Raw genomic sequence first — 16956 nt, 5'->3', positions numbered from 1 at the left:
ACCTGCCACTCGCTGTTCTGCAGGTCAGCCCAGCAGCTGTGTGTGCGCCGGGCGCCTCCCAGGGCTGATGCCTGATGGCTCCTGAGCTCGCTGAGCCGTACGCCGTCCCATCCCCGACAGCCAGGACTGCCTCAGCCTTCTTTCTGCTTCTGTGCAGCCTCTGGGAGAGCGGACCTCAGTGCTGCTCCTGCTGCCCGCTAGAAAGTTCAGCTCAAAGTATTTCGTGATCCAATCAAGAAATGGGCAGAAGACATGAACAGACATTTTTCCAAAGAAGACATCCAAGTGGCCAACAGACACATGAAAAAGTGCTCAACATCGCTCGGCATCAGGGAAATCCAGATCAAAACCTCAATGAGATACCACCTCACACCAGTCAGAATGGCTAAAATTAACAAGTCAGGAAACGACAGATGTTGGTGGGGATGCGGAGAAAGGGGAACCCTCCTACACTGTTGGTGGGAATGCAAGCTGGTGCAGCCACTCTGGAAAACAGTATGGAGGTTCCTCAGAAAGTTGAAAATAGAGCTACCCTACGACCCAGCAATTGCACTACTGGGTATTTACCCCAAAGATACAAATGTAGGGATCCGAAGGGGTACATGCACCCCGATGTTTATAGCAGCAATGTCCACAATAGCCAAACTATGGAAAGAGTCAAGATGTCCATTGACAGATGAATGGATGAAGAAGATGTGGTATATATATACAATGGAATATTATGCAGCCATCAAAAGGAATGAAATCTTGCCATTTGCAACGACGTGGATGGAACTAGAGGGTATTATGCTGAGCGAAATAAGTCAATCAGAGAAAGACATGTATCATATGATCTCACTAATATGAGGAATTCTTAATCTCAGGAAACAAACGGAGGGTTGCTGGAGTGGTGGGGGGTGGGAGGGATGGGGTGGCTGGGTGATGGACACTGGGGAGGGTATGTGCTATGGTGAGTGCTGTGAATTGTGTAAGACTGTTGAATCACAGACCTGTACCTCTGAAAAAAATAATACGTTATGTTAAAAAAGAAGAAGAAAATAGTAGGAAGGGAAAAATGAAGGGGGGGAAAATCGGAGGGGGAGACGAACCACGAGAGACTACGGACTCTGAGAAACAAACTGAGGGTTCTAGGGGGGAGGGGGTGGGAGGATGGGTTAGCCTGGTGATGGGTATTAAAGAGGGCACGTTCTGCATGGAGCACTGGGTGTTACACGCAAACAATGAATCATGGAACACTACATCAAAAACTAATGATATAATGGTGTTTAACATAATAAAAAATGGCTTTCAAAAAAAAAAAAGTATTTCGAGTAGACAGAGCAAGGATCTTAACCAAAATGATCGCTAAGGGGAAACACGTGACTTCCCTTCCTCCTCCTCCCTCCTGTTGCGTGGTTCCCAATCATGAATTTCCTCTTGAACACAGGGGAAGGGAAGGAAAAATAAGATGAAAACAGAGAGGGAGGCAAACCCTAAGAGACTCAACCCTCGGAAACAACCAGAGTTGCTGGAGGGGAGGTGGCTGGGGGGATGGGGTAACTGGGTGATGTGATGAGTCCTGGGTGTTCTAGGCAACTGATGAATCACTGACCTCTACCTCTGAAACTAATAATACTCTATGTTAATTCAGTTGAATTTAAATTAAAGAAAAAAATTTCCTCTTGAGGTCTTCACATCAGAAACAGTGGCTGTGTCAGCTCATGGTCCTGTTACAGCTCCTTCTGACCTCAAGACGGAGCTTTGCACCCCTCTTTCCTCCCCAAAATATGTTTTTTTTTTTACTCGGTCCATCAGCTTCTTTTCATCAGCATACACACCTCCGCAAATTCCAGTCAGGAAGTAAAATGGAATCTTGTCTCTGGAAGAAAGGCAAGAATCCAGGGGTACTTGTAGTCCCAACAGCACATTCCCCTCATTTCCTTAGGAGGCCACCAAATGCCAGAGAAGGAAGAAACCTCAAAAGACTCCAAACACCAGAAAAGGAAACAGCCTCTATTGACTTTCGGTCTTAAATGGTTTTAAAACCACCTGGGATGAGAGTATGCGCCAAGCAAAGGAAGAGTCAGTATAAAGAAACTTAAGGCAGGAAGAAATCAATCCTGGTGATTTCAAGTCAGCCCTAGGCCAATCCATGGCTGAATTCCAATGAATTAATTTTAGGTAGAAAAAACTGTACCATTTCACGGGCCCTGTATCATGTTACCCTGGGCAGCGGGGTGCGGTGGGAGGGCAGGCCCCGGAGACCCAGTTTGTCACTGAGCTCTGCGCTCTCTGCTCCATGACTTCAAATGGCTTAACGGCTCAGTGCATCTGCTTTTCTCACCATGACAGGGATGAGCAGTGCTGGAAGGATCAGAGGCCAGGTCCCTGAAAACCCCCAGCCCAGCTCCCAGCCACAGCGGGCCCCCCCCGTAACTGGTAGCCATGATGACTCCCACTCCTGCTTTACTCTCATCTCTTAAGGGAAGAAACAGAATTCATAGCCGATGGCCATGAACGGACTTCTCCCTGAAAACCACAGGCAGGTGCATCACCAGTAGCCGGGGAAGATTCTGCCCATGGGGGATGAATGAAATGAACCACAACTGTATTCCACTGACCTCTGAGGGAGCTACTGAGAAAGGATGGGGCACGGGTCATCATCCTAAGGCCCTCCTGGTTGACTGGCAGCACCGGCCCTCTCTTTGCCCTCTGAGCTGGCTATTCTCAGGACTGCTCTTTGTGTCACAAAATTATGCTCCAAATCTTCCATTCTCATTCTACTTTGTCACTTCCCCAGCCATGGCTGGAGCCATTTACTGTCCGCGCAAGTCAGGCGACCTGAGCGGTGCTCCAGGCTTGTGCCTTGGCCACCACACGTAACCCGAATCTGCCGCGGCCCCCTCATCTCCACTGCGTAAAAGAAAATGCTCGGATTGTGTGGACTTCGTGGGGAATATATGGAGGTTAAAATTAGTGTGAGTGATCTTAAATACACTCATGTGACATAAACAGGAGCATTGAGACAGAATTAAACAGGTGTTGAGGTGTAGCGGTTGAGGGAGGAACAGGTAGTAATTCATTTCTCATCAGGAAGAACATAGGGAAAAGAGGGATCTTAAAAAACCTCAGCTCTCCTCCTCTCAGCCTTCCACACACATTGCATAGGAATTCCCCCCAGGCTCCCCACGAAATAACTCGGTGTGTGTGTGGCCCGGGGCGGGGGGGGGGGGGGGGGGGGGGGGGGGGAGTGCATGTAGCCTTTTAAAGTGGATTTCTTATCAAGAAACACTCCAGTGATTCACTGGCGTCAGACATTGTGTACAAAGCCTTATCCGCCGCAGGCCCACACACCAGAGGGCAGAAAAAAAGTAAGAAAATTTTACTAGAAACTCAAAGAACAAAATACAAATGAAAAATCTGGGCTTGAATCATGGGTTGAACACAATGAAAAAACAAGATTCTGGCTGCCAAACCTCTCCCACCTGCCTCGCATAGTTAGCATCTGGGCCTGGTTTCAATAGCAGCTTTGTAGCCCAGATGGCCAGCACGGCCATCCTAAGGGCTCCCTGCTCCAGGGACAGACTGAATGAGAGAGAGAGGAGAGAGAGGAGAGAGAGGAGAGAGAGGAGAGAGAGGAGAGAGAGCCTCTCCTTCACTTGAACCCGACGTCCCTAGTCCTCACATCATTTATAGATTGGCCAGCATAATTTTCAAGCCATGAATCCAAAGAAAATCATATTCTTTATGCCTCTACCCTCTTCTCTGATTCTTTCTACAGATGCCCAACCGAAAACCTAGTGTCTCATTGCCATACCCCAGACTGGGCATCACGAGGCGTAGCTCTGCCGGCCGCGTGCACGCCCACCCACACCCCAACCAGGACCCACTCCTCCCTCCCACCCTCTCTTCGACCCCTTTCACCGCAAGGACACGCCCACCCCCAGATGCAGCACAGCTGTGCCTTCTCTCCTACGTCTCTCGCCCTCTTGGGTGCACAGGCGCCGACAGTTACATATGCCAGGTGGGAAGCTGAATGGAATTGCCACGGGCCGGGCAGTAAATGACTGGGTAGGTCTGGAGAGAAGGGAGGAGCTCCTAGGGAAGGAAACAGGACACAGGTGCAAGAAACATGGGGGAGTGGAGAGGTAAGCAGGCAAGAGGAAATCCAGACAATTTCTCCCACGTGAGAAGTTCTGTGATACGTCCTGATTTTTGTAAAGAAGCCAGTATTCGCTTTACTATTTTTGGTATGACAGGCTAAGGAAGGGCAAAAGTCTTGGTGGACCCAGGTTACTAGCACTGCGCCCTAAGTAACCGAGCCACCTGGCCACTCCTGGTGGACCAAGAGTAAACAGTAACACACGGCAGATCTGCCTCGGTAGCAGAGTCAGGAGGGCACTGAACTAAAACCAGGAGACGTGGCCTGGTCCCATGATGTCTCCAGCTCACTGGGCAACGGAGGGTTGGCCTCGCAGTTCTCCAGACCATGACTCCCTCACCCATCACACAAGGGACAGCGCAGGAGCTCTGAGTGCTGGTGCTACCCTTGGAGGATCTGGAAACCTCAGGAGCATTCATTCCAACCTCCACTTCGGGAGATGTACCATGTAATTTTCACTTTACAGAGGTACTGTCAGTATTTCTACAAGATGCCAAGTACCATCTTGGACGGCGATAGATGACAAAAGACAGGTAACTTAATGGCCAAGTAAATGGGTAGGGTTAACAACAGCTTTCCAAAAAAACAAAAACCCACCAAAGTGAAACACACATTCTCTTCCCTGTCCTCTCCCCCTGCTCCTTCCCTTCCTCTCTACTCCCCAGACACAGTAATGATAAAAAATTGGGGGACAGAGGTTCAGGCAATGCAGTACACTAGAAAGACAACTGGACTTAAAGCCAAGTGTGGATTGGCTAGTTAATATTTTCAAATTACTTACTCATCCTTGGTCTGCTTGCTCATGGATGAACTGGGGATAAATGATGCTCACAATTACATGAAACACCACTGAGAGCAAATGCCTGCACAGAGTGTCTAGCAATCAGTTACAATCCATTCTTTCCACACTAACCTTAATTTGAAAACCGTTCCACAGACCCACCCTTGTGTGTATGTGCATCACACCATCACATGTACACACAAATATTCCATATACACAAACCCGGCCAAACGATGGTCACAGCTGGGACTGACAAAGCAGTGGAAGGGTCCCAGCTCTGCTGTGCTCTTCCATTTTATCAACTCCATCTGTGGTTAGTGCAGGCTTTTTCTTCTCCTTCCTCTCCCTACACCCTGCTGCCAGAGCTACCACTGCCGAATCAGGCCCTGTTAGTGTTCCCTTGCTGTTTCTTCTAGTTATCCTTCAGCGTTTCCCAGAATGAGTCTCACGCCTGCATCTATTTACTGACAGGTGATGGGGTAGGGCCTAAGGAATATTATTAGTTACAAAGTATCTGTTTTTGTCTAGCAATAAGGATTACTTTGGTCAAGGGCGCCTGGGTGGCTCAGATGGTTAAGCGTCTGCCTTCGGCTCAGGTCATGATCCCAGGATCCTGGGATCGAGTCCCGCATCGGGCTCCCTGCTCCTTGGGAGCCTGCTTCTCCCTCTGCCCCCCCCCTCGTGAATAAATAAAATCTTAAAAAAATAAATAAAGGATTACTTTGGTCAAAAGAGTAATCTTTCAAATTATTGGTATCTGGGAGTCCCAATGACACCAGATGACCAGCAGGTGTTTAAAAAAACAAACAGAAAATACCAGTATGTACTATGTGTAGAAGGGGGTTAGTATTACCTCATAAAACTTCAGTTAAGTGTGTGTGAGTGCACTGACTGTGATATGAAATTAATTTCCAACAGTGGGTCACAGTCAAAAAAGTCTGAAAGCCACAGGGCCAAGGAACAGAAAGGAGTCAGAAAGGCCTAGTCCCTCCACCTGTTGGCACTATTTCTTTCTGAGTCTTGCTGGTTTATAATCCCTGGCCCTAGTTCGGTGACCCGGCCAGGAAACTGTGTCTTCTGCCATCTGAAGATCCCAACCCTTCCCCTCCCACCCCCTGGCAACCCATCCGGTTCTTCAGAACCCATCCTTGGAGGACCAGGAGGAAGCAGCTCTTTTCCTTCACTAAGAGGCACTCCACATTCCAGGACTCCGTTGGGGAGTTAGGGTGAGAAAGAAATACCTGGGTTTCCTAAAACCCCAGACCCTGGACTACCAGCCCTCCTTCCTTCAGTGCTGAGAGCAGATGCGCTGGGCCTTGAGCCCCCTCACCGACCACCTGAGGCTTTCCGAGAGAGCGTATTTACTCACCTTTGAACCCCCATGAAGTCTCTTACCGTTCACTTGGACACTTCCTTCCTGGGTGGCTAAGCCCAAGATTATTTTAGATAACCCTTTGAGTCTCCAAATCAACCAGAAAGAGTCTAGTTGAGGAGGCTTCTCCTTTAATCCGTCTCCGGCTTAATCCCCCAGTCCCATCCCTTAATGCTCCCTGCACTAATTCCTCCAAACGATGCTGTCAGAGCAAGTGAACTTGGCTGCTTGGAAAGTTACGGTGCGGGGGTGAGTGATGGGGAGCGAGGGCGGGGAAGCAGAGAACCTGGAAGCTCAATACAATCCGTTTCAGGAGTTCACCTGGGGGGCGTTTCTGCTCTTGATGGAAAAAACCTTTCAGCCAAGCAAGAAAACAAAAGCCAGCGCGCCCGGGGCCGCAAACAGGATCCTCCGGCACTGGAGAAGTGCAAACAAGGCTGTGGGGAGCGGGGCGCGGGGCGCGGGCCGCGGGACGGGAAGAAGAGGCGTTCGGAGGGCGCAGCGAACAAAGCCCCGCGCCCCGCGCCCAGACCTCGCGGGGGCACTCTGCGCGCTCCGAGGGAACCCGGCGGCGGGGGGGGGGGGGCAGGTGTGCGGGTGCGCGCGCAGCGAGCCCCTCCCCCCGCCGCCCCCAAAGCCTGGGGGTGGGCGACCCTCTCCTCGCTCCCCTCCCCCCCGGAGCGTCTCTCACCCGAGCGAGGATCGAAGGTGACCACGAACACGGCCACCACCTGGTCCTCCTCCACGTCGCCCAGCTCCAGGCGCCCGGGCTGCAGCAGCACCTCGGAGGCGCCCAGCTCCTCGGGCTCCCGCCTCCTGGGCGGCTCCGCGGCCGGCCGGCCGCCCCCGCCGCGGCCCCAGCCCCGGCCTCCAGCCTGCAGCTCCGGGGCCTGCGGCGGGGAGACGGCGGGGCCCTGGGCCCAGCGCAGCAGCGGCGCCGAGTCTCCCCGCTCCACCATGGCGAGGCGAGGAGGAGCCGCGGGCGGCGAGGGGCGGGCGCAGGGGCGGGCTGCGGGAACTCCCCTCGCCGGGCCGGGCGGGCCGCCGCACCGCCCGAGGCCGCACCTGCCCCGCGCCGCCCCGCCCGCCCGAGGCCGCGCTCCGAGGCAGCCGGAGAAGGCGTCCCCCCCCCGCCCCTTCCCGGCTTCGCCGAACTGCTGCCGGGTCTGGACTCACGGATGCCTGCGTGTGCCCGCGTCCGGGAAACGTCCGGTGGCACGGACGCGCCGCCACCTGGCTCGGTCCACCTGCGCTGGGCTGAGGGGCCTTCTCACCTAGGATCGCGTCGGATAACTGTACCAGCGTGCATGTTTATACGCCATCATTTTTGTGATTCCTCTGGTTATGTGGACCGTGACAGAAATGTGTTACATAATCCTCAAAGCGTGCTTAAAGCTAGCGCGGGGCTGGGAAGTGAAGCAAAAGAGGCAGCCAGGCTGTTCTGATGTTATTTGTACTTTGGCCTGGCCTCCTGGAGCTGGGGATTTTGGTGTTTGGCCTGAAGTAGTTGTGTCTCTAATCCAGTCAGCTGTGCCCTTGAACGAGCTGGATAGTGCCCTGCCCTGGCCTTCACTGGACCCTGCCCGGGGCTCCTCCATTTCGGCGACTAAGTCTCCACAGAGGGTGGTGCATGGTCCCTTACCTGCCGCGGTAGGGAGCGGGGAGGTTGAGCTAAATAGATAAACGATGAAAGCAGTCCCCCTTCTTTAGGCTAGCTGCCTAAATAGATTGTTATGTCATAGATTTTGGCCTGGAGGCAGCAGGAGCCCTGGGCTGTCACTGACGATCTCCTTGGGAAGATGGGTTAAATTGTATCATCATTGTATCTCTGGCACATAGGGTATGAATCTTCATCAACACCCCCCCCCCCCAGGGGACACCCCGTGCATAAATCCACTGGGTCCTTCTGAGAGCAAGCGGACTGCTGGGCCTTCCTGAACCTTGGATAAATCTGGTGTCTGAACAAGTCTCTCTCCTGGCTTCATGCTTACTTATATTAATGGCTATTCCTATTATTCCCACCTCCTCTGATTACTTAGCCACCAGATACACTCAAGGGTTGAGGCATTCAAAATAGTATTTCTAAATATAAAAATGGGGTTTCCTAGAAAAATCCTTAGCCAATTTCCAAAGCCATCAGTTTCAGTTCTGACTTGTCTTTCTCCCCTGAGGGACTTCTTTTTCCTGATCTTTTGTATGAACTCCATCCTGAACCCCCTGGTTGAATACCTTCAAGTTGTGTATGTACCAAGAAATAAACTCATAGTCTCTATTCTATATATAGTCATCCTACATATATGTCCTATATATATAATTTGCTATGTAAACAGAAGACTCAAATGTCCCGGGGCACCTGGGTGGCTCAGTCAGTTAAGCGTCTGCCTTCGGCTCAGGTCACGATCCTAGGGTCCTGGGATTGAGCCCCACATCCTGCTCCCTGCTGGGGGGGGGGGGGGCCTGCCTCTCCCTCTCTCTCTGTCTACTCCCCCCCCTGCTTGTGCTCTTTCTCTGTGTCAAATAAATAAAATCTTAAAAAAAAAAATTCTCAAATGTCCCAACCCTAAACCTAGAGCCTTTTGCAGTCTTCGTTTATGGGTTTTAGCTCACCAGCCACCATGTCTATCATCGATTCCCAGAGCCTTGCACAACAGACATTTGTCAACTAAGCAGGTGAATAAAAGTAGAGACTCACACCTCTGTACCACTGGCTACAGTATCTTGCACATAACAGGTGCTCAAAAATTTTAGTGATGGTGATGATAGGCCTCTTAACACACATTCACAGTCTGAAAGAGGCTTTATACCTGACCATCAGATTCATATTCTCTGGATCTACTGAATTTCACAAAATGATAGGAAAGAAACTAAAATTAGCTACTAGAATAGCTCTGCTGGGAAAGGAGTGTGAAGGGCAAGAGGAAATGCAGGGCAGTCACATTCAGAGACCCTAGGATGGAGTTATATTTTAGAATGAGTTCCCCTAGAAGCCCATATATCTAAATTTTAAAATTAATTTATGTTCCCAAATAGTGAATATATCTGCATTATATAAAACATACCTAGGGGCGCCTGGATGGCTCAGTCGGTTAAACATCTGTCTTCGGCTCAGGTCATGATCCCAGGGCCCTGGGATGGAGCCCCGCATCTCACTCCCTGCTCAGCAGGGAGCCTGCTTCTCCCTCTCCCTCTGCCCTCCTCCCCCCTGCCTGTGCTTGCTTGCTCTCTCTCAAATAAAAATCTTTAAAAACATATCTACATTATATAAAAATATCTATAATATATAAAAATACACTGTATATAAAATACATTATATAAAGTAATTTTGATCTCTAATCTCACCACTGAGTTGGCCACTGTTAGGATTTTGCTTATCCTGTTTCACCAATTCTAGGGTGCAGCTTTTCACTTGCTAACATCGCTATGGTGACTCCGAATTGCCGCCAGCCCCACTGAGGTCGAGTTCTCACAGAGGAGATTTGTGTTTGCTTTTGTCAGCCATCTGGAGGCACCACCAACCCGAGACTACTTTGAGTTAAATTCTCTGCTTGAGGTTCTTTGGGCCACACTGGTAGTGGGAATTCAAAATGCAAGCTAGCGTAAACACTGGCTTATAGTTCAGATTCTTGGGCGAGATGTTTTCCTTCTCTCCGGCCAATGAAAACGTAGAGACGAGCATGTTTCCCTGGCCAGCCTTCTCTGTGTCGGCCGTTTATTTGCCACAGCTGCATGTGGGCTACCTAGTGCTAGACTCCTCATCTGGGGCACTTAAAAATTCTTAGTGGCATGTAAAATAATGCTACATCTTAAAATAAGTGATATAATTAAAAGTTTTCTGTTTATGTTGACATCATACCATATGTCAGTTTTGTATTCTTTTTTTCCCATAGCCTCTGACTGCAAACATTTTCCCATCCTATTAGGAACTTCATGTATGCATCATTTTAATGGTTCCCATTGTACGTATGTTTGAAAATTTACTTAACCATTCTCTCCTTGTTGGACGATCAAGCCCTTCCTCTTTTTGTTATGCCTAAAGTGTTGGCCAAATTTCACTCTGAACTAACACTACCCGTTATATGCCAAGCCCTGCACACAGTACTGGGGCAGCTACGAAGAAGGCCGACATCCATTCTCATCAGGCTTAGAGCCTAGCAGGGAAGGCAGCTATCAGGCAAGGAATGAAATCTGGAAGGAGGGGTGACATGGCAGGTGTAATTGGCTGTTCGGGTTGTTGATTTACGGCAGAGTGCCAGAGGGGGCAATGCTGGGTTAAAATATATTCGTGTTTTTAAGGTTTTTGATAATCTTGCCAAATTGTTGATTCACTGTTGTATAAGGACATCAATTTCGTTTCATTCTTGCCCCGGTTAGATATTGCCATTTGAAATATTTTTTTGCCAATTTGTCAGATGAACATGGCGTTTTGTTTTTAAATTAATGTTTTGTGACTGAATCTAATCATGGTTTCAAAGTCTATGTTGGTGATTTGTGGTTGTTCTTTCTGCTCCTGATGCCTTCTGCTTGCTTATCTGCTGGTGTCTTCATGCTCTTGTTTTCTATTTACATGAGTTCTTTATACAATAAGAATATTAATCTTTTGTCTGGCATAATTTTTGTTAATCTTAGTTCCAATTTATTGCATGGTTTCAATGCTGCTTAATTGCTTTATGAAATTTAGAAGTTCGAAATCTTAAGTTGTCAAACTTATCCATTCTTTTTGTGATTTCTTATGTTGATTTGACATTTAGAAAGTTGGTCCCTACCCAGAAATTGGATCAACATTCACTTTTATTCTTTTAGTTGTTTATACATTGGTTTTCCACATTTGATCTCCTAATCTAATCAATGTTTATATTGCTAATGTGATAATGAAGTGAGACTCTAAAATTTTATTGAATTTAGTAACCAATAATTGCTATACCACTATTGAATAATTCTTTCAATTCCTATGATTTATAATTTCACTTTAAATTACAATATTGAATTCCTGATATTTACTAATTTATGTATTCTTTACCACTGATGTGTCTATTCTTACAAGTTTTGTAAGCTTTTATTTCTAGGAGAGGTAGTCTTCTCTTTTTACTCTTTTAATAAGTAGATGTCCATGGCAAAATAATCAAATTACACGCAGGACATACAGTGAGCAGCAATTTCCTTCTCCTCCAGCCTTCCTCCCCCATACCCTTCTCCCTCCTCAGGGATAGCCACTTTTGACAGTTTCTATCTTTAGGGTTTCTGGTGGTTACCCTCTGTGGAAGAGCTGTAATTCTTCCTTATCACACTTCCCCCAAATCATTAAGTGTTTGCTTTGTTTTAGGAAGGTAAAACTTCAGCGTGGGGATCTTGTAACTGGATCAGAAGCATGAAGAAATGGCTGGCAATGTTTGACCAAGTTACTAGTGACTTCTTGAGCCCCAGCCCCGGGAGCAGAGAGATAGTGAGTCAAGATCTAGGCACAACAGATCCAGCTCTTTGCCATTCCTACGAATCTCTTCCCATGAGAGCAATGAGTGTGTGTGTGTGAGAGAGAGAGAGAGACGGAGGGACACAGAGATCTCATCTCTGTGGCCAGGGATGGCCTTGGACCAGGTCACGTAGGCAGCCCAATCTGCTCTAATTTTGGAGAATCTGGGAATGGCCAAGTGCCACATAAATTTTCCTAACTGTGGGTAATAGAGAACAGACCAGCAGACTAACGAGTCTAGACCGTAGTTTCAAACTATCTGCTCCTTAAAATATGGGCAGTACATCAATGGTCTCTAAATTATTGGGATGTCACGTTAGCAATCTGTTCTTGTTCTAAGAAGAGTACCACGTCTTTGTGAGTGGACAAGGAGGATGTCTCTGTTATAAAAGCTATTTTGACAGACATCCTCTAGTCTTAGCAAATGGGACATCTTGGCAAGAGAAGCAGTTTGTTAGAATCTGATTTATTCATCAGGTAGATTTATAGTAGATTTGAAGAGAATAGATGACTCTGAGGATTTTTACTAATGGCACTAAAGTCTTCATGAGTGAAAAGACATGATATCAGTGATTTGCTTAAAAAAAAACTCCAGTACCCACCCCCTCCAACAAAATTGCAGATACAAATGAAACAAGATTTTACAGCTGCCCATAATTTTTGAAGCTACATTACTGATACATGGTGACTCATTATACTGTATTTTCTCTACTTTTGGTATGTTTGAACATTTCCACAAGAAAAAGCAAAACAAGAAGAATTAATGAGGCTTTAAAATGACCTCCAGGCTTCCTCTTACTCAGCCCACCACCTTTCCTTGGAATTCCGCTCTGCTGTCAATGCTACTTAGTAGATATAGCTGTGTAAGCACTCGGAAACGAGAAACGTGGAAGGCCAAATATAAAGTATGGTTAATGATTTATAGAATTATCACTGGATTCCCTGCCAGTGACAGGTGTCTGCTGCTGTGCACTCTCTCTTGGGGGTGCGGAGAGGAGGTCAAGAGAAGGTCCCCTTCAAGGCTCTTGGGCTTGCTGAGCACCCTGGGCTGGGAGAGGAGTCAGGAGCACCTGACATGCTCTGCTGCCGTGGGCCCACACCGGTCACGGCTGCTGGTGGATTTGCCCCGGGAGCTGGCCAATGTCGGTTGCTGATGAACATAGTCTGCTCTTCACTAAGTTACTGCAAACTTCCCTCTGCGGGGATGAAGCAACACTTCCGGTTGTGATGAGACACTGAGCGAGCTAAGGAGAAGGAAGAATATGGGACTGGGATGGGCAGGGAGCTCAGAGATGCTGTCTAGTCCTCTGGTTTCCTCAGTGAGCTACAGAGGATTCCTCCCCAAGTCCGCGAGGCCCACAGGCCCTAGTCTGAGAATGCTGACCACTGCACTGTGGTCTCCCAAGGGCAAGTTCTGGTGACCAAGGCCAACGTTCCCCTACACCACCCTGGACTTCCCTCAGGTTTGTCTCTAGTCTTCAGAGTCCAGGCCCAACAGTCTGAGGCCCAGAACATTGCTTGCAGCCCCAGCCCCCTTCAAGTCTTTGCTTCCTGTCCTGGAGCCTGCCAGCTTCCCAGAAGGCCTCAGAGGAAAAATGTCCCTTTCTTGCTTGGGAACCCAGACCTCCCAATGGGTCCCCGTGGGGCAGTCTCATCAAATATACCATAATACAACACCGGCATTTTTCAGGGTCTGGAATGACTCAGTCTTAATTTAGTCTTCCATAAATATTGTGCTAGAGCTTCGCTTTGGCTTGTTCATGCATTTTTTTTTTTTCCTTTCACAATTCTCCCTCCTGAGGGAATAATGAGGCCAGCATGTCCTTCCTTGGAGCCACAGACTCTCAAACAAATAACTCATTTTCCATGGCCTTAATTTCACTTTTGCAAAGGAACAGTCTACCCCAAAGCTGAGTATGAGTTTCTACCTCTTCTAAACCAATTTGAATGGATAGACTTTCTTGCTTCTGTTCTTCCCATTGGTGTTTCAGAGGCCTCAGCACCAAGGTTGGGTCAGAGTGGGGCTCTGAGTCTAGCTTTCTCATCACTCAGCAGTGGGAGAGAGCTTCCCCCAAGCACCGGGCTTAGGGATCTCAGCCCTGAGATGCAAAGCTGCCTTCCTCCTTCCACATCTGACTCCTTGGGAACGTTGCTTTTCTCCACTGCAGCAACCCCTGAAACAATAAGAAAAATATTCAAACTTTTAAAAAGTCAAACACTGAGTATTTGAAACAAAACTGAGATATATTAATTTTACCTTCCCAAGTCCATTCAAAAATGACTTAGGGAACACCCACTACGTGTCAGGTATTAAAGGAAAAAATCCCTCTTTTCCCCTTATTGCCACAGATTTTCTGCGTTCCGCTTTGACCCCTCGTCTCATGATGTGAAGCTGTGTGCCTGGGATGGATGCCTAGGGTATTAACACGCACTGAAACAAAGAGGAAATTTTTTTTTAATTTATTTTTTTATTAACATATAATGTATTATTTGTCTCAGGGGTACAGGTCTGTGATTCATCAGTCTTACACAATTCACAGTGCTCACCATAGCACATACCCTCCCCAATGCCCAGCACCCAGCCACCCCATCCCTCCCACCCCTCTCCACTCCAGTAACCCTCGGTTTGTTTCCTGAGATTAAGAGTCTCTTACGGTTTGTCTCCCTCTCTGGTTCCATCTTGTTTCATTTTTCCCTCCCTTCGCCTATGATCCTCTGTCTTGTTTCTCAAATTCAAAGAGGGAATTCTTCATAATGTGCAGAAAACTGAGAACAAAGAACAAGAGTGAGGCATGACACCCCAAATAGTGAGGCTGTGGGCCAGAGGCAAAACGCGTGCTTCCGGGGATCCCCTTGGGCCATCAAGGTCAGCAACCACCCAATTCCCCTCATTCTAAATTAGGAGTCTCCAAATTGGGAGTATCTTCCCCACCTCATGGCCTGAGACGGGGACACTGGTCAACATCCAGGCTGTAGCGAAGGAATACTATCACATGGCCTGCTGTGATAGTTGTGAACAACAAACTCACTCCCAACTGCAGAATCTCAGTTCATAGCAATTTCTTTACTTGTAACCTGAGTCCTCCTTTCCCTGGTGATGACTTTCTTGTCTCTGGCCCCTGTGGGATGGGGAGACCCTGACAGAGGTGGGCAGTGAGCTTCTGCCTGCTATGGGCAACAGGATTTCCTGTGGAATGATTTGGGAAGGTCAGCGTGGGCGGGATGGGCTAGGGAAGGGAAAGGAAGGATCTGGTGGTGTGCACACCTATATAAAGCTGGAGCCTGAGAAGGCTTTTAGCTGAAAAAGTGCTTTCACATCCTCCCAGTTAGTTTTCATTTGGATTAACGTCCTCATGAGTTCAGGTCAGAGATGGGAAAGATTGGGAGAGGAGAAAGGCATGGAGGGCTTAACGAAGAGAGAGGAAATGGAAGACAGGTGATGGGCAACGGGTAACCAAAGACTGTAAGAGAAATTAACTTTGTTTCAGCCAAGATCAAAATACGCTCAGTACCGGGGCGCCTGGGTGGCTCAGTCGTTAAGCATCTGCCTTCGGCTCAGGTCATGATCCCGGGGTCCTGGGATCGAGCCCCGCATGGGGCTCCCTGCTCCGCGGAAAGCCCGCTTCTCCCTCTCCCACTCCCCCTGCTTGTGTTCCCTCTCTCGCTGTGTCTCTGTCAAATAAATAATAAAATATTTTTAAAAATATCCTCAGTACGTCTCTCTTCCACCCACGTTTATCATGTAACTCAGTCCATGTGTCCAGTACCTCTAGAGTCCCCGCTGAAGTACAGGAGGGCTCCTGTGTATCATTTTCCTTTTCCGTGGACGGGCTTTCACACGGTTTCTCCTATAAAGTGATACTGGTGGCTTTTTTTTTCTTCAGAGTTTTTTTACCCGAGCAGCCCCTCCAAGAAAGAAATTAAATGATTTAAATGCTGTAAATACTGTATTAATAATTTAAATACTGTAAATACTAAATACTGTATGTTAAAGAGTAAATTTTTTTTTTTTTTTAACAAAATAAGGCATTTCAGGACAAAGTAATTGCTGTTTTCAAGTGATACATACCCGCTTCTAGGTGTCGCTGATCTTTCTAGGCTTTTATCAGTTTAGAAATTCGTCCTATTCCCTAAAAGTTTTAACTGCTGATACCTGGGGGTGGGTGGAGGGCGTGAAATGCCTGAATTCGGGCAGGTGTGCCTGGCAGGAATCTAAGGCGTCTCTCTGCTAGGGAGATGAACTCCAGCCAAGATAAGTCAGTGGCTCTTTAAGGATGATTATGCTATCCCGGTGATGCTGAGTTTAATTAACTGCGGTTAGCCACCGGGTGGTTGGAGGAGACAGGAGAGCATGATGTTTCTAAACGGTAGGTAGAAACGGGTGAAAATGATTTCTTTCCAGTAATGAGCTTGTTCCCGAATTGGCTAGTGGGTATTTTTAAAGCTGTGCTAAATTAGAGGAATCCAACTATCTCACCAGTATCTTGTAGCACGTGGGTTGAGGGAGACTATATGGGATATCCAGAAGAGTTCTATACATAAATTGGATTTAGTTGCTCCAAGAGTCACTGGAGCTTTTAATCAGACTGGAAATAAGGGTAAGCTGAAGTCTTACAGATATGTGGTACTTAAGGGAGCAAATTAATGGCATGCCTCTGTGTAGCTGTGAGTGGGCAGAGGGAAAGGCAGGCTATGACTGGGGGGGTTTGCCAACTCACAGTCTTTTCTCCCCCTTACTTCAGCAGCTCTGTAGTGTTCCCGTCTGATAGGCCTTGCCTGCACCGTAAAGCTCTCTGACTGCGATGGAGGACTGCAGTATTAACAAAGAACTAAAGCAGAAGTTGAACTTTTCCCACTGTGGAGAAGAGAGTGAGAGTGAAGGGCAGAAGGAGGCAGAGGAGAGCAGGGAGGCCCCGAGCCAAACCTCAGACAGGGCTGAAGGTCAGGACTCAGAGGCTGAGTTCATACCCCCCAGGCCTCCCCTTAGTAGCGTCCATGAAGTCGGCACCCTTCAGGCAAAAGGCAAGATGAGTCCAGAACAGGTTTTGAGGACTCCAGTGTCAGGCTTTGGCAAAGGTCCAGAGACCCCAGCCCAGCCAGAAGGCAGGAGCAAGCTGCTGCATTGTGAGAGCCCCTTCACTCCCAAAGTAAGTAAGTTGTGGGGCAAGGGGACCTGGCCGCCAAGATCTGTGTTC

General features: G+C 48.1%; 2 protein-coding genes and 1 long non-coding RNA gene across 6 annotated transcripts in view; 1 reads left to right on the top strand and 2 right to left on the bottom strand.

Moving 5' to 3' along the window:
• Positions 1–7736, bottom strand: part of DENND11 (DENN domain containing 11) — a 44707-nt gene extending 36971 nt beyond the window's left edge. For 2 of the 3 annotated variants that reach the window (XM_032401437.1, XM_032401436.1), the window contains exon 1: positions 6986–7253. In XM_032401437.1, coding sequence (XP_032257328.1) covers positions 6986–7253 — 268 coding nt within the window. Of the gene's footprint in view, positions 1–6985; positions 7254–7470 lie in introns of those variants that run through there. The other variant, XM_032401438.1, reaches the window with a different exon arrangement.
• A 4488-nt stretch (positions 7737–12224) lies between these two features.
• The window catches only part of LOC116630708, a 41191-nt gene continuing 36459 nt past the window's right edge, over positions 12225–16956 (bottom strand). Inside the window, exons 3-6 of one of the 2 annotated variants that reach the window (XR_004298990.1) lie at positions 15529–15667; positions 14416–14527; positions 14019–14192; positions 12225–13935 (exon numbers count right to left, since the gene is read on the bottom strand). This is a non-coding gene — a long non-coding RNA (uncharacterized LOC116630708). The remainder of the gene's footprint in view (positions 13936–14018; positions 14193–14415; positions 14528–15528; positions 15668–16956) is intronic. The other variant, XR_004298989.1, reaches the window with a different exon arrangement.
• The window catches only part of WEE2 (WEE2 oocyte meiosis inhibiting kinase), a 34955-nt gene continuing 33838 nt past the window's right edge, over positions 15840–16956 (top strand). The window contains exon 1 of the mRNA XM_032401434.1: positions 15840–16908. Coding sequence (XP_032257325.1) covers positions 16564–16908 — 345 coding nt within the window. The 5' untranslated portion in view covers positions 15840–16563. The remainder of the gene's footprint in view (positions 16909–16956) is intronic.

This window comes from Phoca vitulina, unplaced genomic scaffold (genome assembly GCF_004348235.1).
Source record: "Phoca vitulina isolate PV1807 unplaced genomic scaffold, GSC_HSeal_1.0 scaffold4, whole genome shotgun sequence".
In the NCBI taxonomy this organism is placed as follows: Eukaryota; Metazoa; Chordata; class Mammalia; order Carnivora; family Phocidae; genus Phoca; species Phoca vitulina.
The sequence above is the reverse complement of the archived record's forward strand: the minus strand, read 5'-3'. Positions and strand labels throughout refer to the sequence as shown.